General features: G+C 39.3%; 1 protein-coding gene across 2 annotated transcripts in view; it reads left to right on the top strand.

Annotated features, from left to right (window-relative positions):
* The window catches only part of MED27 (mediator complex subunit 27), a 93,518-nt gene that overhangs the window by 59,252 nt on the left and 9,871 nt on the right, over positions 1-24,395 (top strand). The window contains exons 4-6 of one of the 2 annotated variants that reach the window (XM_040531181.1): positions 4,658-4,751; positions 15,520-15,627; positions 22,380-22,421. In XM_040531181.1, the coding sequence (XP_040387115.1) occupies positions 4,658-4,751; positions 15,520-15,627; positions 22,380-22,421 (244 nt within the window). The remainder of the gene's footprint in view (positions 1-4,657; positions 4,752-15,519; positions 15,628-22,379; positions 22,422-24,395) is intronic. The other variant, XM_040531182.1, reaches the window with a different exon arrangement.

Here is a 24,395-nt window from a genome sequence, read left to right as displayed (position 1 = left end):
ATGATCGGAAGTCTTGTTGATCGAGTCTGTCGTTCCTTACTGACTGGGCTGTGTCCCCATCTGGATCATGGCGCAGTTACTGCTCAAGTTACTCGAAGCTCTTTTGAATAGAATGGGACTAACCGAGGGTCTTAAAGTTAGGTTTTTTGAGGTCTAGAGGAATAAGCAAGATGAAATTGTCTATAAAGAATTAAAATACTGTGCTGTAATTGAATGCATGAACTCCTGGGCGTGGTCTTTTGCAGTCTGTCTTCAGACCTGTTGGAGCATCCTTTGCATGATAGAGAAGCTGTGGGAAGGGGTTTGTCTCCCCATTATCTCTCCAGACACTCTTTTCAATCCTTTGGAGGTGGAGCAGTGCTTGTTTAAGGACAGTTGCCGTATGATTTCAGTTCGTATTTAATTCTGAGAGTTCCATGTGTTTTTTTCTTCAGATGCAGATATGCCTAATATTTCAGCAAATTTATTTCCATTGGCTTTCCCCTGCTTTGTGTTACTATTTCTGTGTCTGTAAATGCTCGTTCCAACCAGCATCTATTGAAGTAGGAAAAAACTGAGACACGGTAAATACATTAAAAGTTAAAGGTACTTACAGCGGAAGTAAAATGACACTTTTCTCCATCCTTAAGTGGTATGCTTTCTGATACTATATAAGAAATCCTATAACATAAATAGGAGCCATCATATTTTTGAGCTGTAATTTGCTGGATTGAGATGTGTAAATTGTGACTGCTTATTTTGGCATTAAATTAATGTATTTCAGCTCTGCAAAATAAGTTCCAGACAGCAGCTTTTTCTCTGACCCTTTTTCCAGACAGCCTCAGGAGTGCTCTTTATCTTGTCTTTATCATATGTTCTTCAGTTTTCTCTAAGATCGTCACCAGCTATGCTTCTACATTGCTGTGCTGCATCTGACTTATCATATCCATCCTTTCACAAGATGTTTTACCAGATGTCCTCTCTGAAGGGCATATCTCTAGAAGAATTTGCCTTAGATTAGGTTGTTTGTCATTTTACATTTGAGGCTGTCATGTAGTCAGGCTAATCTAGTAATTTTATGTGAATCTTGAAGAATCCTTCTGTTCTGATGAGTCCTCAGGAAGCCCTGATGTCTACTTAAAAAAAAAAAAAAAAAAAATAATAGTGGAAAAAAGGCAAAGGGGTCTTGGATTTTTTCTGGCATCCTCTCGAGTGAGAGAAGGAAAGGAAAATCTACCTGTAAGGACTGTCCCAGAAGCTGCTGTGCCTTGCCAAAGTAAAACATATTTCCTTAGGAGTGTGTGTGTGTGCGGGGGGGTTCTTGGCAATTTTGTTTGTTTGTTTGCTTGTGGGTTTTTTGGAGGGATGGGGTTGAGGGGAGGGTGTCAACTGACCTATGAAGAGTGTTACAAAATTAACAGGCTTCTAAATGCAAAATATATTACTAACCAGCTTTTGAAAGACCTTAACATGGTATTAACACAAACAGCAGTCTTCAGAAGATTTCTGGTTTGTATCAGCTTTTTTAACCAATTGGTTAGCTTTGTGCCTGATTTCAGTTAGGACTCTTCACAAGCATGGAATTCCCTGTTTGCCTTATACCAGTCATTTCTGAAAGAAAAATGAGGGCTTTTTCTTCTGCTGCTCAGGTAGCACAAGTTGATTGTTGGGTTTGAGTCAAGTTTTAATGCACGCAGTCAAGAGAAGTTTTACATTTAAAAATCATCAGGTCTAAGAGTTGAAGAATTGCTTACCTCCAACCAGCCTGGATCACATTTTCAAAGGATAAATGTGCATGTCCACTGGGTTTTTTCAAAAAGACACAAGCAGATTAAATGCCCAAATCCAACTGTTGTTTATACAATTTAAAATTACTTGAATTTTTCTTCCTTAATGCATATCGTCTTTGTCATTGTGCAAGGAGCCCTTGTTTTATGATGTGCAACTTTTTGTATTTTGTTTGTGTTTAACTTATTATCACCCTAACCTCAGAAAATTAGAAAATTTAAGTTACGCAATCATTTGCATTAGAGTGTCCCAGGCTATGTTCACACGCAAGTGATAATTTATTTGCTAAGCCTGCAGTAATTGCATTTACAAAGTAGCATAAACTCTCATAGTGTATTTAAAAAAAAAAAGTATGGGATTCAGTAATGTTTAAAAATAGGTGTGTGCTCTTGATGTGTAGATTATTCATTCTGAAGCATTTACATGCCTCTTTCACCATGCTATGGAAGTTCTTGGCTTGTGGATATTTTGAAGGCTTACTAGCAAGCAAGCTGTTAATGAGTCATTCAAATGAACAGGGAAACTTTTTTCTGCACAACTGGAAAGGCGGATTAAGGTTTTATTGCAAAACTGGCGTAACTAATTCCACTCTTTTGTTATATGTAAAAAATGGACTGATTTTACCAGCTGTGTGTGTATAACTTTCTTGATTCATACATTATATATATGTGTGTATGTATATGTGTGTATATATATATATATGTATGTATATATATATATATATATGTATATTTCTGGTGGTTATTTTTAATCCCTTGCAAAGTAACAAATGGAGGGCAGCTCCTGGGGGGACGGGGGGCTGTTTTTTTTGTTTGGTTTTCCCAGCAACTAACGTTAGACCTGGGTAACTTTGAAGAGCAAGAATTCAAGATTTTTTGCCTTCATCTAAGCAGGTTAAAGAGAAATAATTAGATTTTTCAGTTTTATTGTTGATCTAACTAGGGCAACTGAGTTTCCAAAATCTTTTACAAAAATCTTTTATCAGAGCACATATGTGAGCTAGCATGAAAGTAATTTGTAAAGAAATGCATTCATGGTTCTGTGATCAAGTTGCAGAGTTGGTAAATGCACAAGATGTTAGTGTCAGTAGTGCCCCTCCTGACCGATCTCTTACAGAGTTGGAAAGTGTGGCATCTCCCTGTTTTGAAAAGGTGTGAAAACTTTTCAGGTTTCAGAATGGGAGTTTCTTGTTGGGCTTCATTGTTCAGTGACTCCTATGAGTAAGCTCATCTACAAGCCCTCGATCTTGGTGTCCTGTAACTTTGATGGGGAAAAATCCCATAGGGAGTTTACTTGACAAATACTGCCAGGTGTTTTGTTCCAAACATTTGCAGACTCACCTGTTGCATAATAAAGGATATTTGGCTCAGTTTAAGAATGTTTTGCAGAAATACTTTTCTCTTAAACAAAAACATATTTAAATATCCAGACTCACACTGTTTAAAATGCTGTGTATTTTTGTTTGAATATGTATGTACAGCATCCACCTGGGCTCATAGTTCATCTGTATCTAAGGTCAGGCAAGATTCCTTTTTTTCTCCTCATACAATATTTCATTTTGTACATGTTTTGCCATCTTCCCTTCTCCCGTGTACTGACAGAGCCCTGCTCCAGCTCTCCCCATGTCACGTTACAGCTGCTTTATGGTGGAGGTAGCAGGGCCATTTCCCTTCTCCTCCGTAGCGGTGTTTCTGTCTGGTCTGTGGTGGGCAGCTCTTGTGGTCAGTACTGGATCGAGCACTGCAGGGTCTGCAGCCTCTCAGAGATCATTTTGTAAGGAGCTGACATCTCGGTAGGCCTCGTGGGCCTCCTGTCTCTGCTATTTGCTGTTTCACATTTCGGTTCTCAGTTCTGACTCCGATGCTGGTTTCCAGAGGATGGCACGTTGTTCCCTTACCTGTTTGGAAATGTGGAACAGTCTCTGAAGATGGCATAGAGCAGTACCTGGCCCTGCGCTCTTGAGTGTTTCTATGAGTAGCCGAAGAGGAAGCGCAGAAACATCCCTGATACATCACATAGACGATGCCAAGGGCAAGGGGAACTGGAAGTGGTATAGGAAGACAGATCAGTTTACAGCACAGTATTGACTGTGTGGTAAACTTTGCTGAGGCAGATAGTGTGCGTTTCAACGTGTCGAAAGGATGGCTAAAGGACATAAGACGTGCACATAGGATGGGATGCTGTGGCCTGGGAAGCGAGCAGTCTGCAAGGAAGCTTTCACCGTCAGTGGGTGTGGGGTCTGCTCGCAGCACCGGGTACCCAAGGCAAATGCGTGGGCGCTAGGCCGGGCCTGCCCGAACAGAGGCAGAGGGATTATGCCCTGCAGAAAGGATGTCATCGTACCCCTGCATGTGGTCACTTCCAGAACATGCCAGCCAATTTCAGTCACCAGCGCTCTATAAATGAATTGGAAAATGAATTGTAATAATGAAGTGTAATAAATTGAAAAGATTCAGGAAATAAAGAAAACACTAAGAATGGTTAGAATGCTCAAAGAGGGGGTAAGGATGTGATAACCTATGAATTTCTATGCTGAAAGATTAATGTTGATAATGCAACCTTTGACCTCCCCCCGAGGCAAAAGTATGGGAATATGATAGCAGGAATTTAAGGCTGACAGATTTGGACAAAAAACAAGTAAATGCATGTTTTTAAAGGCAGAGTAATTAATTTTCAAAATGACATAGGGCTCTGGTGTGTTTCCTTTTATCAGTAAGTCTTTTAATTGCATTTAAATATATATATATCTATATATATATATATATATATATATGTATCAAAGAGAAATAATTTAAAGACCTGTGGATATTATTAAAAAGGAGTAGTAATCTGTTAGTCTGTGCCCAGGAGCGTGTGTGTGTTAATTCTGTTATGTTGCTTTGTTTGGTAGATACGTCGATGATGTGATCAATCGCATTGATAGGATGTTCCCTGAAATGACTATCCAGCTGTCCCGGCCAAATGGGACCTCTGCAATGCTTCTGGTAAGTTGGATCATTTAATCCCTTAAGATGGATTTCTTAAAGGATTTAATTAGTATTTCTAAAATGCAGGTTATTAAAGATTATTTTTTTTCCCAGAAAAACACTGTTCTTCATTTGTCCCTGCTGGTGGGGTGGGAGGAACATAAGATTTTTTTTTTTGCTCTTAGGCAAATGGATGACAAAAAGAATTCTGCATTTAAACATCAGACCTATTACATTTTATCGTTAAATATGGTTGTAGAAATATGAACGCAAACTCAAATACGCACTCTGTTTTTCAGCAGTCTTGGCAATGAGTGTGTCTTAATCATGATAATTAAGAAGAAAAAAAGTGGGAGGAAGAGAAAGAAAAAGGAAACCAATATGATTTAAATTTGTTCAAATTGATCTTGGTTCATTGAATTTCTGTTTTATGATGAAGTCAAGAATTTGCCTTTGAAGTAAATGAGCAGTAAAGGCCGGATTATAGATAAACAGGTCCAATACATTCGACTTATTTCTGCCTGACCAAGCAAGATTTCATTCCAGAAGAGCCTATTGTTCACATCAATTTTCACAGGCAGCTGTTGTGCTTATAGCTAGAGAGGAGTCTTTAAAGTTTTTACTCGAGGACATCATCACAGAAGTAGAGTCTGTTGAGGTCTAATAGCATGGCAGTTAGAAACTGATTCTCCTCTAGTAAGATGACAGACAGAAGTCTCATCTTTTTGCAAACTTTTAAATAAAACTAGAAAATATTCTATACCGCTGTTAAGAATTGGGACCAAATCAGTCTTTTCCATCTCAGATTTTTCATGGCACTTCCTCTTATATTTTCCTTTTTCATCCAGGCTATTACAGAAGGCTTGGGTATAATGTGATGTGAGTATAGTTCTTGTTTCCAATTAAATGGTAACACGAATCTAAAACTCAGCTATTCTGCCAAAACGGATTTGTTGAGTCAATAGATTTTATACTATTTATAGAGTTTGTTAATTTGAATGCCCAATTATTTTTAGATGTTGCCTGTATTTTTCAAGGTTTTTGTTCACTTTCCTATAGTAAGTATAACTGTGGTTATGTTGTTCTTATTAATCAACTCTCTAACACTCCATTATTAACTTTCTTTGAACAGCCCAAAATTTGCAAGAGATTAACTGAGTCAGAGGTTAAAACAAACAGCTGGCTTCCACTGGAATTAAAACATTTAATCTGCAATTGTTGGATTCACCAAGTGGAACAACATATTCCATGAAAGAATTGAATTCATCAGTGCAGTCTTAAGAAGCTCTAAGTCGTGGAAGCTTTTGCATTTGCTGCTAAGCTGACTTTATATTTAACTATTTCACTGTAGAAAGATGCTTGGTTTTACTTCCTTGCTTGGAAACCATTTCCATTCTCTTAGGTTCCTCTTTGCATCTAGCGAGTGCCTTCCAATTCTGATGGCTTTTTGAGGTCAGAAAATATGTGATAGTTCTCAAGATTCGGGCGCGATTAGGAAATTATGTAAATTTTCTTGGATATAACTGGTTAGGAACAAGGTATGTTGGAAGGGTGGACACTGTAAAAGAAGCACCATTTGCAATCAGTAGTAACTTACTGAATTCCATGTTACAGTTGGTATCTAAATCAAGGACATTGTTGCTACAAGACAGCAGCCCTGTACTGAACCAGTGGCATGCATATTTTCCTTGGATCAGAGATCAGAAAGACTGTTTTTAAAGTATTTTTGCATGTGATTGTGTGATGGGTTTATCATTTTTTCTTTTAGGCAGGTTTTCCCTCTCTCCCATCTGTCTCAGTTGATGCTGCCAATATGGCTCTTTCCATCTGGCCCTGACTGCTACAGAAGCTTTTGCTGTTTTCAGCCACAAATCATTCAGCGAAAGGTGCTGCAGGATGGGCAGTGTGAAGAGCACCTCCCCCAGAAGAAGGGAGGTTTCTTCAGTACTTGTGATTTCTCACTATGAACTCATCCCAAGTTAGATTTGGAGTTACTCCCTTACAGCAGAGTGGTTTACCATAATACCAAAGGATTCAGATAATGCTTGTTTTGTTTAAGAATATTTCACAACCATAGTGTTTGCTCAGGGTTAATTAAGTAACTCTGTGATCTCAACCAGTTTCATCCTTGGACTGTTTGTCATACCTGCCATTGCTTGTGAAGATCTTGGACGTAGAGGTTATCTATTTGTTATGTTAAGACGTCTTTAAATGCAATCATGCAGTTTATCAGAAACACATGTAGTCATTGTCAAAGGCGTGATAAACAGCGTACATATTTTAAGAGTGTGCAAATTACTGGAAGGAGTTGGGGAAGAAAAAGGGTGTGCTTTTGAGATTCTTTGAAACTTCAGAATAACTGGAGACATTGCCAAACAAATAATCTTTAGGAAAAAAAGACCTAATACAGAAAGTTTCAGCCCCACACTGATTGAGGTACAAGTTTATGTGCACATGGAAATCAATTTATGTCCTTAGCTGTAGAGCTGGGACTTGAAGAGTCTCCGATTCATCCAGTGTTTCAAGAGGAATAATTATCAGTGGTGTGAGCTGCTGGTCTAAGTCTTATGGCTAGTAACCTTTGTATTAAGCTGGGTTCTCCCTAAACAGGGTACAGCTTTCACACTAGCTGAGAACTTCAAGCAAAGAAAAAAGAAAAAAAAAGAAAAAGAATTATTCCTGGCAGCGCAAATGCTGTGCCTTGAAAGGTTGCTGCCTCCTAGTCCTTTGAGGTTACTGTTTTCTCCAGACAATAAGGAGTTTTTTGTTTTAGATTTATACATAGCAATTGTACCTCATTAGTCTGGATTTATGCTACACAGACCAAACACATAAATAATTGAAATCTTTCAGAGCTGTGTGAAATCCTCAACTGATTTTAAAAGCAGTTTATCATTTCAAGGTGCTGTTTAATCCCAATCTTCACTAGTGATTTTTCAATTTATCTTTTAATCACACTATGCATAAAAAAGACTAAACATGGAATTATATCAGCCTTAATAAGTGTTGTGCAAAATTAATTTCCAGTAGCAGCAGAGGGAACTGAGGACTCCTTAAGGTTTTTGTGAGATTTTGTTGGTCAAATGCCAGGATCTATATAAATAGATAAACCTCATATCTTAAGAAAACATAAATTGATTTTAATTAATGAAAAATACCTAAAAATACCTTGATTTTTGCTTGTATTAAATGGTTAGTTGTATTCTTAGATAATACCTTATTTTTTCTAGTAAGGTACCTTGATGGTGTGATTACTGTATGATTGTTTCACATACCTTGTTTCTGCTACCAAAATTCAGAATACTTTTTCAGTGTGAAGCTACCAATTCCTGTATACAATTCATTTGTTTGATATCAGAAATATTTTACAAAACAGCAAATATTAGCACTATTTTTTCAATGACAGATATGACTTCTTTAGGGTCACGTAGCTAGCGAGTCCTAGTCGGACACAGAAACTTCCTCTCTTGTCTTGATCCAGGAGCTACTTGGTCTTTAAGGATATTCTGTCTCCCCAGTGTTTGTAAAGCTATGTAAAAGCACTGCTGTACAAGTTAGGAACATTGGGTAAATATTTTTACAAATAATGAATAGTTTTCTATATTTTGAGCTGTTTCTAAAGGATAAGGATATGTATAACTAACTCAATTTGAAAAATTGTTTCTGCCAAACCAAAGCTCATTTCAGAAATCACAAGTTCTTGTTTTCATGTTATCTTAAAAACTTTCCGATGATAAATTCTTTTCATACAATTGTACAGATGCCTAGATTTTTAGTAGATCTTTCCTATAAAAAGTACGACACATTCTTCTACAAATTCTATTCATTCTCAGTAAAACCAGACATTTGCATTTCAACTTTCAAGTCTTGTTCCAAGCATTTTAAACAGTCTGATTGTATGGAAGCGGGCTGTATTAATTGCAAATAGGCTTGACATCTGTTCACTAAATCTGAATAATTTCTTCTGTCTGAATTTTGTTTATCAGTGTTTTACATAAAGTCAGGATGATTTTCTCTGGGAAAATGGATTCTGAAATTTATTATTTGCCCAATAAAAAAGGCCACCAAGCTGATTCTTGGTCAGGACACCCTGGTCTTGGGAGAAGCTGAAAAACCAGGGGGAAGAAGAATGCTAATTGATACAAAATTAGTATTAATGTCATACTCGACTAGAAACAATTAACGCTGTTCCTAAGACACACACATGCTCTTTTCACCAAACTGCTTAGCAGTGTAAGCGTTTCCCTTTATCGTTGCGGTGGTTCATTAGGAAGCTAGTATTGCCTTAGGACTTGCAGAGCTCCTCCGTTTCTTTCTCGGAGGCAGCACTCGGATGCACGTGGAGCATCTGCTCCTAGTGGGCTGGTGCCTGCGCATCCCTCTGGTGACCTGAAGTTACAAGTTATAAGATGACTGTGGTTAGTATCTTTTTCTAATTGAACTGACCTTTGTGACATCTGCCTTCCAATTAGCAATGACAGCAAACTTTTCACATGTTAGTGGTTAATTCTCCAGGGGTTTCCAGTTGAGCGTTTCTTCTGGAAGTCAGATGTCTCGTCCCTGCAGAGCAACGCAAAGCAGGGCACCAGAGGCTACTGGCACTGGGGAATCGGTGACTCCAGAAAATGTGGATATCCTGCATGCTTAATGCTAGCGGGGATGAAAGGTAGGCAGGTTTATGATGGGAACGTAGCCACTTTTGGTGGCTTAGGCACCTAATTTTAGGCACATGTGATGAGTCTTCATTTGGGGATTTATTCTCCTGGAGACACTAGGTAGGTTTTAACAAAGCTGCTGGGATGTCCAAGGATCCCTTATGTAACTGGGTCTTGAGGAATCTCTTCTGAACCAGTAGGGAGACTGTTGAGACTGCTGTAGCTTCACAGTTTGTTTTTTAAGATTGAGGACCAGCATTTACGAAGCATTTTAAAAATGCATTTGAGGTCATGTATGTGGAGGTAGAAAGCATTCAGTGTGAGCAGTGGGTGGGAATCAAGCTGTAAATTTTCCACTTGTCCAGTGTAAGAATCAGGAAGATGAGGAACGGTCTTTTGATGGGAAAGTGAACAGGAGTAGGAAAAAGTAGAGAAAGACCAGAGAGCCATGTCCTCAGCTTTGCTCCCTCCCACGGGGTTAATGCACACCAGGGTCGCTGACCAGTCCCAGTGGTTTGCAGGTCTGTGTTGGTGTTTTTACAGTTTTACATTCTGTAAAATCCCTGTAAAACTCCTGCTGTGCTGTAACACAGAATGCAAAAAGAGGCAGAATCCGTTTTGCCATCCGTAGCGGTGCTGGACTAGCGTGACTGATCCGTAAGTGTGACTGGCCATTGGCAAAATCTGGCGTTTAACCTTTGAACAATGTGGTTTGTTCGTCTTATCAGCAGAATGTGCCATGGTACTGAGGGAGAGGATCACCAGCTCATCCTTGATATGCCAAAATGATTTCAAGTCCTTCATTTATGCTGACGTTTTATCGTGCACTCTTGCAATTAGGTTAGATTAATGAAAGGTAAATTCCAGCCCTAACATAAAAAATAAAAAATAATAAAAAAAATCCTTGTAAAGAACCTAATTAGTATGTTTGTTTATTTAAACTCTAATGGCTTAATTGCATCTTATCTTGCTATTTACAAATAGGCGTCATTAAAGAATAGCGAGCATGTGAGGGAAGGCACAGCATTCACACCAGCAGCAGATGAGACACAGGGAAAAAACCAACAAACTAGTTGAAGGCCCGGATGGTGGGTTCTAATTATTTTTTTCTTTTAATACAAAACCTTATTTTTCAGTCTATATAAATAGGATCTCCAACCATTCTAGTGATTAGTAAGATAAATGTAGAAGTGGGAGGAAAAGCTTATGGCTGACGGTGTCACAAGGAGCAGGTGTCTGGCCTTTTGCTAGTAATGCGTACAGCTTGGCTATATCCCTGGTTCAACGTTGCATTGTTGTTTGCTAAGGTGAATAAAAGCTGCATACCAAGTCATCCTCCTCCTTCTACTAGCAGGGAGGTACCCATGTTAACTGAAAATCGTGTTTTCTTTTTTAGCTCTGCAATGCAGAGCATCTGCAGCTCAGATCAGCAGCAGATTCCCTGGGATGCCGAGAGGAAATCTGGAGCTGTGGGAACCTTTTTGCACAAGCGTTCGAGCTCGGTGGTGTTAGCACGCTTTCTCCTAATAGCAAACTCAAATAAATCTGAAGGAAGAATATTTGTTAATGCATTTTTAAAATTGTTTATAAAAGCGCTTTTCATTTGCTGTCGGTTTCAACGAGAGGGCAAAATTAAGGGGGGGCTGTTTCAAGCTATTTCCTCCAGGCAGAATTCTGGCAGGGTAAATGAATTCTGATGCTTCTCATTTTGTAAATTAATTTTGGCCCTGGTACTGACTTATTTGGAAATGTACTCACTGCTTTTCCAGTCAGTAAGTGATGTTAACTGGGAACTTTTTTAGCAGTCTTACCAGAAATTATCTAAAGCATTTTCCCTGATGATTCTGTTTCCCTCCCCCATCCTTGGCATGCACTGCCTGTCATATGCTCTTTGAGAGTTATCTTGGTGATAGACAAAATATTTTTAAAACTGGGATATTTCAGGATTTTTATTTTATATATTTTTGTCAGAAAAGCTGCATAATATTGCAGATTTCAATCAGCCGCCTGTCCTACCTTCTTCTGGAGCCTGCTGTTTTAGGAAGCAGGGGCATTATGAATAACTTAACTGTCTGAATTTAGTACACTTGAGTTAAAAGCAAGTTAGATGTGCATTGTTATTACGCAGACCAAAACAGAAGCTACAGAAGTATTTAACTTGCAACTGTTCCGTTTTCAGCTCACAGAACTGTGGGGCATATTTTTTCATTCATATTAATTGAATTTTAAAATGACCTTGTACACGTATTGATTTGAATTAAAATTTTCTACATCAAGGACATGTTGGCATATATCCTACAGGCGAAATATTAAAAAGCCAAGTGCTGTCTTAACAGGGTATCGACAGAAGAAGTTGAAATTTAATGGGAAAAGTTGGCTTAGAAAGGGAATTGTTGCCTTTTTGTCACAATTGAAAGGTATCTTTTCTGTATAATGAAAGAAGCTCCTTGCAGTTGGTATCTGTGGAAGTGCAGGGGCATTTTAGTGCCCATTAAGAAGGGATCAGTCAGGCGAGCCTTGACCTCCAGAAGCAGAGACCTGCACTATGGGAGTTCAGTCGAACTATCCGATTACTTTTTTATCAGAGCCATTAGTTTTTTATTGCCTTCTTTCGGGTGATCCATAGGGACGCAGTTGTATGACTGAAGGTGTAAATTATATTCCATACGTAGATCTCTTCTGAACACAGACTGTGGTTAGCCATGTTCAGCAGGCACTGAAAGAAAATAGTTTGCTGGAAAACATGATGTGTAAAAGACGGTCGAGGTGAACAAAAGTGTTGAGTCCTCAAAACAGTTATGAGCCTCGATTATCAGAGGAAAAAATAAAAGGTACCTTGTTTATTGTAGATAGCACAGAACGTGCTTTACCCTGAAGAGAGCTGTGGAGCATCCTTTTGGCTTCCAAGTCTGACTGCATCCTCCAGTCCAGTGCCAGGCTGTTCATTCTCTGTACTGCTTGCCTCGTTCTTTCAGTGCGGTTAAATTGATGAACTATAATTTCTCTGAGCTATGCTTGCTTTTTCAAAATTGTTTTTTCTGTCAGACTTAACTCACGTACTAATATGCCTTTTGATACAGTCCCACAACGTTTGTCTGAAAGTCTTCATCTCCCAGCCACTATAAAATCTGTACAACCCCCATGCCGACACAGCAGCAGCGTAAAACAGGGAGGTTTTTTATTTCAATACTAGACTGCTAATTCAATGCTAATTAGGTCTGCTAATACCGGAGCTCATTCACACAGCCTGGTGCTAACCTGGTTGAAGTTGCAATGTATTCTGTCGTTTGTATTACCACAATGTCTGGGTGCCCCTACTCCCAGCACAGGACCCCATTGTACAAATCATTGTGTAAGTAGTGATTCCAACCTGATATCTTCCTCAGGGAGCCCACATCTAAAATGCATATCTAAGGATGGTTTTACACTGCTCCTTCCAGATGTGAGGGACGGGTAGGCAGCATAACCCTGCGTATTTGACGTTCAGACAAGTTGGGGGATCCCCACTTGTCCCAGACCAGTTGCAGAATTGGACCTTTCAGTGCTGCGTGATGGATGGGAGCTGGGGTCTGGGTACCTGTGACACTTCGCAAAAGGGAATCACAGGAAGATGTGGGAACAGATGACGTGTAAAAAGGCAATGAGCTAATGCAGAAGCATTTTGAAAGGATTTGTGCAGGTAAGTCTTGTGGGGAGGTTTGAGGCCAGCAGTAAGTATATTCAAGCAAGCTGGAGTGCCAAGCATGGGACTCTTCAGTTTGTTACGTGTGACTAGTAATGCTGAGGATTTTCAGGAACATCCCACACAGGCTTCAGAGCAACTTCATCCAATTTTTTTTCCCTGCCTGGCAGCAATGTGAGATATCATAAATGCAAAACGTAAGGGAAGAGGAAAGAAATGAGCATCCACTGAAGTGTGTGAAGGCAATGAAAATAGAAAATATTACATATAAAGCTGGGTCTGGATTTTTGTAGGACTGCCTTTTTGCTCTTCATTAAGAAAATTTCTTTTTTGTTTAAAATTTCTTCTTTTTCTCCTCCTAATTTTGCTGTGTATGATTACCCAGCGTCAGTTCTCTCAGTAGGCATATATCCTAGAGAGCTGCCAGGCTTACTAAGGTAGGGAAAAAAATATTAACTCTAAATGTGCTGACAACTTTTTTTCAAAGTGTCTCCATTTCCTCATCCTACATCGAATTAATTATGCCGTTATAACAGAACTGTCTTTCTGATTCCAGCAGATGATCAGCGTTATAGATCAGGCACATCTGGGTCATGACTTCGTATTTTTAACTTAGTTGATGCAGTGGTAGGTACCGAAATAACTCTGCTACTTTCCTTTATTTGCAGGCCAGCTAGGTCTTATTACGGAGTATCCCAGCAAAATTCTACATTTAGAACCAACTTCACAGCACTTGATAGCATGATAGGGTTGCCTGAGAACACCAGGTAGTTCCGACATGTTCGTAAAATCCCAATCTGCAAGACGAAAGGGATCAGAGTAAACTATTCATGCTGTCGGCTTAGTTCAGGCCTCGATGCAAGTTACCCTACTTCAGCCTGTAACATTTTTCTTCAAAAATGTACTAGTTCTTCTGACCTGCTTTTCTTCTTCGTGTTCTTGCAAAATCATGCCTAGCAGCCTGTCTTCTTGAAGTCTGACACCGACTTCTTTTTCCTTTCTCCTTTCCATGTCCTGTCTGTTTCTGTCAGCTCGTTTTTGCCTATTGCTTAGTCTTCTGCCCTGGAGCTGCTTTCTCCACATCCTGTACCAAAGAGATGTCAGCTGTTCTTTTCAGGATCTGTAACCCTGTCCTGCTATATGGTTCGTCAAGGTGGAAAAGCAATATTTACAGTGGCTTGGGTAGCTGTTCTGCAAAGTCCTGTGTTCTCACCCCCTTCTTAGCACTTCCTATCACTCCTAGCCCTCCTCCAGCACGGTCCCTGCCTCTGCTTGCTCATGGGGTCTTTGTACCAGATTTCCCGTCCTCTTGCTTTGGGGAAAAGCATCTCTGCACGTCAGAGCTGATTTGCTTGTTAGTCGTAGTCAGCATCGGGTTGAGGTTACTCCTGTTGAAGGTGGGAGGTAGGAGTCATTAGCAGAAATTAAAAGGGAAAAACATACAACAAATGGATGAAGATGCAGATTGACTGATTTCTTTGGGCGTGGATTTGTCTGCTGAGGTTAGCGGAAGAAGACGATTGTTATCACGTGTTAATCTAAACTGGACGAAAAATTGGAACATGAACAGTAGAAAACTGGCCAGTGCCAGTTGGGAAATGTTAAAATAAGCTTAAATGTTTTTCTGATCTTAGTTTTATGCTTTTGTGGGTGAGTGAAAACTCTGTAATAATATCTGTGTAGCAAAACACAAAGACAAAATTCTTATTAGACACATCTTACCCATATTGAACTGCAAGCTCATCTTTGAATTGTAAATTGATTTTTAGATTAAAATGCCTTCATTATTGTATTTTTGTCAATAATATAATTTAGGCTTATTTCTGTTATATACTGAAAGCTTACATGTGATTTCCGTGATACTAGCTTTATTCTTTGCATTTTGCCACTTCTACAGAAGAAAATTAAACCTTTGAAAATGTAAGATTTTTACTGTTGTAGCTGTAATTGCCCCCGTCCCACTCAGTTTTCTGGTAAATAATTCGACATTTTTATCGGACCTAAAGTGTTTTACATTAAACTAGTGGCATTCCTGTTAAAAGCTAGCATTAGAAGAGTCTGATTCTTCTTTCAAGTTTTTTTTTATAAATGGACTTACATTGGAGAATATAAAATACATTGAAACTAATCACATTTTCTCATTGTTTTTGACAAGTTATTGAGTTGTGTTGTTAATAAAATGGAAAGAGTTTCTTGGCAGTGTCATGTCTACACAAGGGAATTCTGTGAATTCATACATTTTCAGTTGCAAATGAATGTTTGTTCTGCACTTTATAGTCTCTCTTCCTCATAATGCGCACAGTGTTTTTAGATCTTTTATTTTGTTCTGTCTATAAAATATTGAGAACTGAAATTGCATCAACTTAAGCTGTTAACTTGATGGTCTTGTGAAGTCAGACACCATTAGCTCTCCTTCAGCTTGTTTTTGTCCTTCTCTTGTTCTTGACAGGTTACCTTAGGAAAAGTGCTAAAAGTGATAGTGGTGATGCGGAGCCTCTTCATTGACCGGACAATAGTAAAAGGCTACAATGAAAACGTCTATACTGAAGATGGCAAGGTAGGTTACTGTATATCCAGCAACGTTAAATTTTATTTTTACCTGGTATTTAAATGATAGAAAAGGAATCCCATCACAAGTGTGCTAGAAACATAGAACTGTCAAAAGACTTTGTGGATGTTTTGCAAAGCGCTCAGGTTTAAATTTATCGTGCTCTGCTTCGATTTTTTCATACCCAAATGTCTGACTTTTTTCTAAGCTCTGATGCCATTGCTTGAATTTCTGATTTATCACCTTAGACCCCAGTTGCCTCATTAATAGTGTCTACTGAGAAAACATTTTTTCAGTGTACCAGCACATCAGTAGCCCAAGGTTCAGATTTCTCTTTTGAGCGCCATCGGGAAATCTTGGGCTAGCTTTATGTTCAAGTTGATAAGCTCAGCTATGAGAATCATTGGTAGGTAGTCCTCAGTTTGCTTGTCAGTAGTAGCTCATCTTGAACAGCAGCTGTTAAAAGCAAGCGTTACCTGTTTACACAAGTGTTTCGTTTCATGAACAATTCGCCCTGCTTGAACCCACAAATTTCTTCCGACTGCACATGCTCCATATGGCTCTCTTTTTAGCGCATCAGAAGATGTTAATGGGACCTGATGGCCTTCAGCTCAGTTTGTTTCTTTTTTCAGGGTGGAACAGTCTCTTAAGGAGACATCCGCCAGGATGCTCCTTTGCCAGTAACAGTACTAAATGCCTCCATGTTGCACATTTTCTCTCTGGAGCTTTCTTTTCTGATTATGAAGCCTATTAAAATACAAAGTTCATTATATCAAGATGAGCACTTGGCACCCATAGGCCATGTTATAATGAGGTGAGACTTTTTTTCCTTTCAGAAGTGATAACTGTGTTTTAGCACACAGAAGCACGTTATGTACTGACCCGGAGTTCAGCAGCTCTGAGTCTGAACCTCTGTTCCCCAGAAAAGGCCAGGAGCTGATCTACTGAAGAATATAGCACAACTGTGTTTCCTAGATGAGAGATCCTCACTCGAAGGGCAGGGGATTGACCTAGGAAGTAGTAAAATAAAAATTGCCTGGTTTTGATTTGCGTTATTCAAATATACTGGTTTAAATACCATTTTGCAGCAGCAGTTGCAGCATACTCCCTGTGTATTAGCATATAAATGCAGAGTTACGGCACCAGCCCCTCTTTACCCGAAGTTCTGTTTAGAAGTGAAATGATAGTCTGCCTAAAAAGCACTGACAGTGCTTGATGGATTCCTGTGTCACATTTCATTTGGATGTGCTCCTTTTCTCTGATGAATCCAGTTTCCTTCGAAGCTCCCTTGAAATATAATAATGCTATATATGCTGAAAAGCTGAGTAGAAGAGTTCCTTTGCAAAACTCAGCATCTGGCATTAGGCTTCTGTTCAGCTCAAGGTTAACTCTCAGGAGAGCTGTATACCTTTTCTCTGCCGTCGTTCGAGAGCGGTGCTCACCAAGGCTAACTTTGGGCACAGGGCACTAACCTTTGTCTGTTGTCAGTGGGGAGCAGTTAGCTTCACCTGAGCATCCGTGCTAACATCTGGCTTGTTTTCTTGCTTTAAGCCAGGCTGCAGGAGAGGCTGTTTTCTACCGATTCAGCTTTCAGTGTCCAACGCTAGGCTATGTGACTGCTCCCCAGAGGCTGAGTGAACCTGTGTCTGTTCAATGGCAGTTTGCTATTCCACTGGGCCGTCTCAGGGCTTTAGCAAACCTGATGGTCTGCGTTTTAGGTATAAATAGGTACATTTCTTCTGACTTAAGTAGAACTGGAGCTGCAGCCACTTAAATCATGAGTAAATTTGGCTTGGAAGAGTGAATAAATGCGTAGCTTGCTAGTTTTGCCAACTGGAACACATATTGACAAACAGTGGGCTCCCTTTTTTCCGCTAATTAACTACACTGGTAATTGGAGTATAAGAATAAGATTGTGCTCTTGCAATGATTCGCTTTACTTTATTGTGCCTGCTGGGAATGAGCGATTACAGTCAATTGCAAACATAGTCCATTCCAATTCCTTCTCTGTCACAACAGATGCTGTTGGGAGAGTACTCCAGTGAGGCTTCACTATACTTTTCTAGCTTCTCTGTTCCCAGCCTGATGTTGGGGAGGAAGCAGTAGCATTCAGAGAGAGAGAGAAGGGTATGAAAAAGGAGATCAGCGAGTATCTTCTTTAGATAATAAAAATACAGAGAGCTGTCAGCATCACAATAGGAGAGGACTGTTTTTCCCGTGAGCGGTTACACAGTAATTGCTGATCTGGGGGGTTGCTTATGTATTTCTAGGGACCATTTAATATTTGTAAACAGCAGAAATGAGATTAACTAGGAGGCATCATACAATACGGCAATTCTGAATCTCCAGTCTTTTCTGTAAGCCATGTTGAAGAAGGAATGCTGGAATAAGTCGTAGCATCATTGTACTTCTCTACACTTAACTAGCTGAATGACGGTCTTTTGAGTAATCCCCCTAAGTCCACAAGTCCAAAGGTCCATTAGGTAACAAGGGTGAAATTCACTGGGAGGATTTCTCAGATTGAAGCGGAGCTTGGGGCAATGGCATATATCCAGCAATATTCAACCAAAGAGGAAATGGCCATCACTGGGAGACTCGATGACCACACAGACAGTAAGTGTGAAAAGCACTGCAAAGCACAGAAGAGACCATCTGTTTGCTTGTGAACTGGGGGGGGGGGTCATCGTTTATCTCTGAAAATACAGCTGTTTTAGCTAATTTCACATTACTGGGAAGAGAAGGGAAAGAGATGAGTCCAAATAGAGGTATTGATGTCCTCTGGTGCATTAGGCAAATCAAATTAAAACAAATATGGGTGTTTCTGGTAGTTGTGGAACTGTGCATGTTGGCACCCTGAGGCACAGCTAGCGGCTGCGCAGGAAAGCTGACATTGCATTATCCAGGGTGCTTTAGGTTGCGCTGTACTCGTGCGTTGTGCTGTCTGTGTTGACAGGTACTTATGTGGAGGCTTCACACGGTTTCTGCAGTACTGAAGTCTGGTTAAATTGGTTACTCTGTCTTTCAGATTTACATAATTTTAAAAACAAAGGTGAAAAAATAAAAGGTGAAAAAATAAAAGGTAGTGTTAAGCTTGTAATGAGTAAAACAAGATACTGTATTCTGGTATTTTATTTTCGAGCTTTGCTTATACAGACAAAGCATCAGTGTGTTTCTTAAGTGCTTCGTATACTTCTCTCGTGAATTATTCACAAACCCTGCAGAATGTGTCTTTGCCAGGTTGCCAGCTGCATAACTTAGACATTTTTGGTGACACTTCACAAAAACAATAGGTGAGATCTGGCAGTCTCTGTCATGTAGTCGGCTCTGTACGCTGACTGTTCTGCAGGCTTCCTTGCTTACCCTACTAACCCGTTGCATCCACCACATACTGATGCATTTTAATTAGCCCTGTAGCTTTAGCAGTGGCACTGTGCCACCCTTAATTTCAAACTTTGACATACTCATTGTGCACTGGAATTTAACCGTGGATAGTAATTAATTACTGATGTCCTGATTCCTGAATAAATGAAGCTATGCAGCTCACTCTTGCACGGCAGGCATATCGTCAGCTGATCTGTTAGTATCCCTAGCCTGCCAATAAAAAGAAAAATGCATTGGGATTTTTTTTGGCATGATAATTCCCTGCTTTTCTTTGGATCCGTATCCCAAGAACCACCGTGACGGGGTGTATTTAGAGTGAGTGCTTAACTTCACTGTCTAGCCAAATTCCTATTTTTGCATCCGTTAGATGGAAGAAACATAAGTGTCTCTGTTGAATTATCACGTTAAGGAACTTGGGTTATGTTAATGCTATGGCTTCATTAATTACCCCATATCAATAAGAAAAGGCAGCTTTTAGCCTCCTAGCGTAAGAGAGGAAAAGAAATAGTAGTATCAAAGGAAAGCTTCAAAGACAGCCAGAGCTGTCTCTCGGGTAATTTCTGATCCCCACATTCTTTCCACTTCAAAGCTGGATGCGTGTGTGTTTGGGTGAAGGGGGGCTGAATCCGATTTCTCTAATAAGTGTTGGCACTGGACCTGTTTGATATTAGATTCAGGGAACATTCTGATTTGTTATCGCCTTTGAAATCGTTCAGACGACCTTCAGAAAATGGCCTCTTGTTACTTATGCTGGGGGTGGGTGGGGAGAGTGGGGCGCTGGGAAAGAAAGCCCCAGTTTAATTCACATGCAGAGGATGCCCTGAAATTGTGCTTTCAGCAGTTTTTTAGTTACAAATGTGTGTCTTGATTGAAAGTGAAAAGTTGAAGAATAATAGACCTGTAACGATGCATTCTTTAATCCGCCTCTGCCTTAATCCTCTGTTTCAGGGGAAAAGGTGGGCAGTCATTTAGGATGTCTGCATGTGGCTTGGGGAGGGGGTTTGTGGCTCTTTTTTTTTTCTTTAAACTTGGATAACATCATGTCTATAAGAACTATTCATTACTCATGCCTATTCATTACTTTCTCAGCTTTTCAATCTCCTTGTCAACTAATGAACATTCAGAACCTGTTGGGCTCATCTTAATGCAGCATCTGAAGTGGCCTTTTTCTTTTTTTCCTTTTTTTTTGGTCTTGAGTCTAACTGGAGAGGATCACACACTTGGTTTGATCACCAGAGATTAGCAAAACCATATATACATTCCAATTATAGCAACTCTGTCTGCAGTTAAAGCAAGCCTGAAATTACATGAAAACAGTTTTAAAAAATCTGTGTTAATTTTTTGTTTGCAAATGTAGATTTTTGTAATAGGGAAACGAGATGCTGTCTTCCCTATAGGCACAGGTGTATTGTAATTGTGAATCAAGCTCAGGTCCAAGTCCTGGCTGAACCACCGGCTGTGGGGCCCAGAGCATGAGTGGTGTCGGAATTCAGGCAGGTTCCTGAACCCACCTTAAGAGGCAGTAAATGTAAAGTGTTGCAGGTACATGCCTTAGGGTACTTTTGTCTTCAGCTAGCCTGGAAAAGGCACCGAGATGTCAGCTGCCTTTTGTCTCACGGCAAGGTCAGTGGTACTAAGCCATGAAACATCTACGCCGAAGTGATGTTTAAAGTCTTTAACAGTACCTCCTGTCCAGACTGAGGTTTGGGGACTCGAGAGTCACTTCTGTACCAGTATTCAGAAGGGAGCCACATAACACTGGTACTCTTAAAGGAGTGGGAACCTCTAGGGTTCTCAACCTTTTTAGCTACGTGAATTAATTACTCGGGTTCACCATCCTTCTCCCTCTAGTGTATTTCACTCATTTCTTTCATTTCAGACTCTAACCTTTGTTCCTTTTAGAAGACGTGTAATTTCAGCTAGCACTTACGGACACTGTCAAAAATTGGAATGAAAATAATTAGCTGCACTTTATTATAAAGGAGATGAATCCAACAAAGTGTCTCTTCTTTTAAATCAACTTCTTTTAAGATGTAAACTTAGCAGAATGTATCGAACATACCATACCCTATTTATTCTCACAGTTTTACAGTTAGCTTGATTTCTCTTATTTACATTTTTAATTAAAATACAGCAGATGGAAACGTAATACGTTATTTTGTCATTCCATTAATTGTAAATGCAGGTTTTACATATGCATTTAAATGTGTTTCTCCAAGAAGGCTAGAACCACTATATATGTGCATTTCTCAATGATTAAAGGTGAATTTGCAATTGGGATCATGCCATGTGGTCCAAAGGGGTTTTATGTGCTTTGGAAGTAACCCACCAGCAATGAATGAAGCCAGTCATTTTCCATGCCTTTCTCTTAGTGGTACTGTTCGTGGACAATTTTTTGTCCACGAAAGAGCATAATCCAGCACTAGAGGAGCTGTACCTGCTTCATAAATGCACTCAGTTTTTCTTTCATCTAGGTTAAGGTTCCTAAGGTTAATGCTGTAACAAACACCTTTCCTGGGGGAAGTTTTGTGCACATGAAAATGTTGAGTATAGTGGAATCTGCAGACAAAAGTGATTTGCAAGTCAGGGATTGAAGGAAATTCTTATTTCCTCCCCCTGCTTTCTCTTTGACAGCGTACAAGATCCTCCACAAGGCTGGGCTAAAAGAGCACTAGCACATCAGCTGAATTTTTTTTAAAGTGCGAGCCATTTGGTTGTTTGACAAGGGCAGCCTTACCTTCTGGTTTCTGGGGTTAATAACATTTATTTCAATTTTGTTCTTTTAGTTCATACGCAGTTGAGCACGCATTTAAGCCATGGATGTGTGCAGTTATTTGCAGCCTTAAATCTCGGTTAGTGTGATTTTTGTCTGCAAATGTAAATGCAGTTTCCTAAGGGATGTTTTATTTAGCCCCAGTAGACCAGTGCTTTGGTTTAATTCAGCTAAATGTTCTTTGTGTCATTTGTAACTGAATCACTTATTCAGACACAAGACAAGCATCAACTTGATAAAAATGCCCTCATTTTAGAAACAAACTGAAACTGATGATTATTTGCATAGATTAGCCGCAGCCCCAGACAGATGAAGATTTTGCTGTTTTTAAAGAGAACACAGTAATTCAGCAGGTCTTGTGTACGTATAGATTTTTTTTAATGAAATTGTGGTGAACTGTGTTCATTTTTTGTTGCAAAACAAATGAAATCTTGTCATTATTTCTCAGATTGCAACAGGTAAAGATGATGGGTCAAACTAGTGAACTGAGAAATAAGGCTCCATAACTCTCCTTGCCCTCTCTTTGAATTTGAACAGCTACTTAAAAATTTTTTCCTCAGTAATTGCATGTGGTAATATATAACTTTTCTTTTTTTTCCTATTGTAGCTTGACATATGGTCCAAATCCAACTATCAGGTTTTTCAGAAGGTAAGTCCCTCATCATCTCTCTCTACATAATGCGTATAGAAGACAGGTGGAGTTTATTTTAAATACCTAGGGCCTTATGCAAAAGAATTCAGAATTTATTCCTTTGTCATTTGTTCTGTAACTCTTATCACAACTTGCAAATAAGAGACTGTAATCTGTAGTAATGGAAAACGGCAAGCAGAAAACAAGGAGACCACTTCTGCAGTTGTTTCGTTTGGATTTATTTCCCATCACAGTTTCAGCCCGTGGTTTGGAATAGGAAGTTGGAGACTTTACTTCTGTAGCTTTTAAAGTTCAGGTGAATTTTTCAAGTACTCTTTTTCAGTTTAAATCTTTTGTGGAGTGGGAGGACCGGGTTGTTTTGAATTTTATTTTGTTGCTTTCATTCTTTTCAGTTGCCCCTCTCTCCCGGGGACTTGATTTTAATAAATTTGTAAACTAGGTTTCCAAAACAAGTTTGTAAATTTTTTTACATGATGCTGTTTTGGCTATTTCTCTTCTCATGATGGTTTAAGCAAAAGGAATGACTTACTTTATGGAACGGCATTCCCTTCAGTAAGAAAAGACAGAGAGAATAGGAGCAATAAATATGAAACTACTAAGAAGGCAAAGATGGTTTTTGGATAGATCTGTATCTTGCTATTTTCCAGGCAGGTAGGAGAAGATTTCTCTTTGAAGGCCTCTTGTCAGAATGCTGTAAGTTCAGATTGATCCAGGGTTAAATTCCAATTTCCTTACCTTCAAGCCACAGTTCAAGGCACCTGAGTCTCCAGCCCGCACGCTAGCTTCCTTTCATCTACTTTTGTAGCTTATGTAACGAATAATGGGTCAGGGACTCTAAAGGGCATAAAAGCAGGGGTCAAAAGTATGGCATATTGACTGCGTTTGTGCATCTTTCTTCCAAGACTTCAGATGCAGTCAGAAGTGAAGATGTTTGACCTATGGTATTAGCGTGCTAGAGATCAAAGGACGGCTTTTGGGGAAGTTGGTTGCTCTTCCTCTCTGCCTAGCATTAAAGCAGAATTTTGCTGTAGTTGATTCTTTACTCCAGAGATTAGTGGATTAAATATTCTTTATTTTTTTTCCTCGCTCCTCAAAATATTTTTGTCAAGTAGGGTAATCCAGAGGGAAGCAAAACAGCGTAAATCTTAGTAAATTGTTTATCAGTATGCTTTTAAGTAATTTTTGCAATGGAATAAATTTAAGACTCTGTAATTAAGTGCATCATCTCAATTTCCCCATGTGTGTTTTAGGTTATAGTTTCATTTGAGTTTAAGATTGTCTTCCTGGATGTTTTAGTTTTGAATAACTTGGATTTGAGATAATTGATAATAAATCTTGAGGTTTTGATTGCGTAACTTTGTCCATACAAAAGATAAGTGTAGAGTAAATGTACAGGATTGCTTAGGAGCCCAAGTTAAGGACTCAGGGAGCATAAGTACATAAAGTAAATTTTTCTTCAGCTCCAGGCAAGGGTCTTCAGATCAAAAGTGAGAGAGGTGAGTGAGAAAATGTGAAATGCCTCTGTTACTGCTGCCTGTGTGGCTGCTTTTTGGATACATATGAATTTGTTCTCTGGTTGTATTTAAAATACTAATTTCAATAGTATGCACTGGATGGTAACTTAAAAATATATCAAGAGAAGATGCATTTTAATTATGGTCTGTGCACACGTCTCTAAGTATATAAAATAAGTGGCTGGTCTGTTCCTAATTCTCTAAAATAAGGTGACCTGAGTACAAGTTCCTGTCTTCCAGTTCTCTCTTGGTAAATAATACCAAATACATTAATATTTCCATCACCCCGCCCAGGAAAAAAAAAAAAAAAAAAGAAAAGAAACTGCAGGAGAAAAGGTTGCCTTTAACAGGTGCAGGAGCTGCCTGTGCTTTTACAGCTTGTGTTCCCGGCTCTGTCATTGTGTTACCTTGGGCAACTTCACCTCTCTTTGGATCGGATTTCTGCATCCCTTCAGTT

The sequence above is a fragment of the Cygnus olor genome, chromosome 19 (genome assembly GCF_009769625.2).
Source record: "Cygnus olor isolate bCygOlo1 chromosome 19, bCygOlo1.pri.v2, whole genome shotgun sequence".
Lineage (NCBI taxonomy): Eukaryota > Metazoa > Chordata > Aves > Anseriformes > Anatidae > Cygnus > Cygnus olor.
The sequence above is the reverse complement of the archived record's forward strand: the minus strand, read 5'-3'. Positions and strand labels throughout refer to the sequence as shown.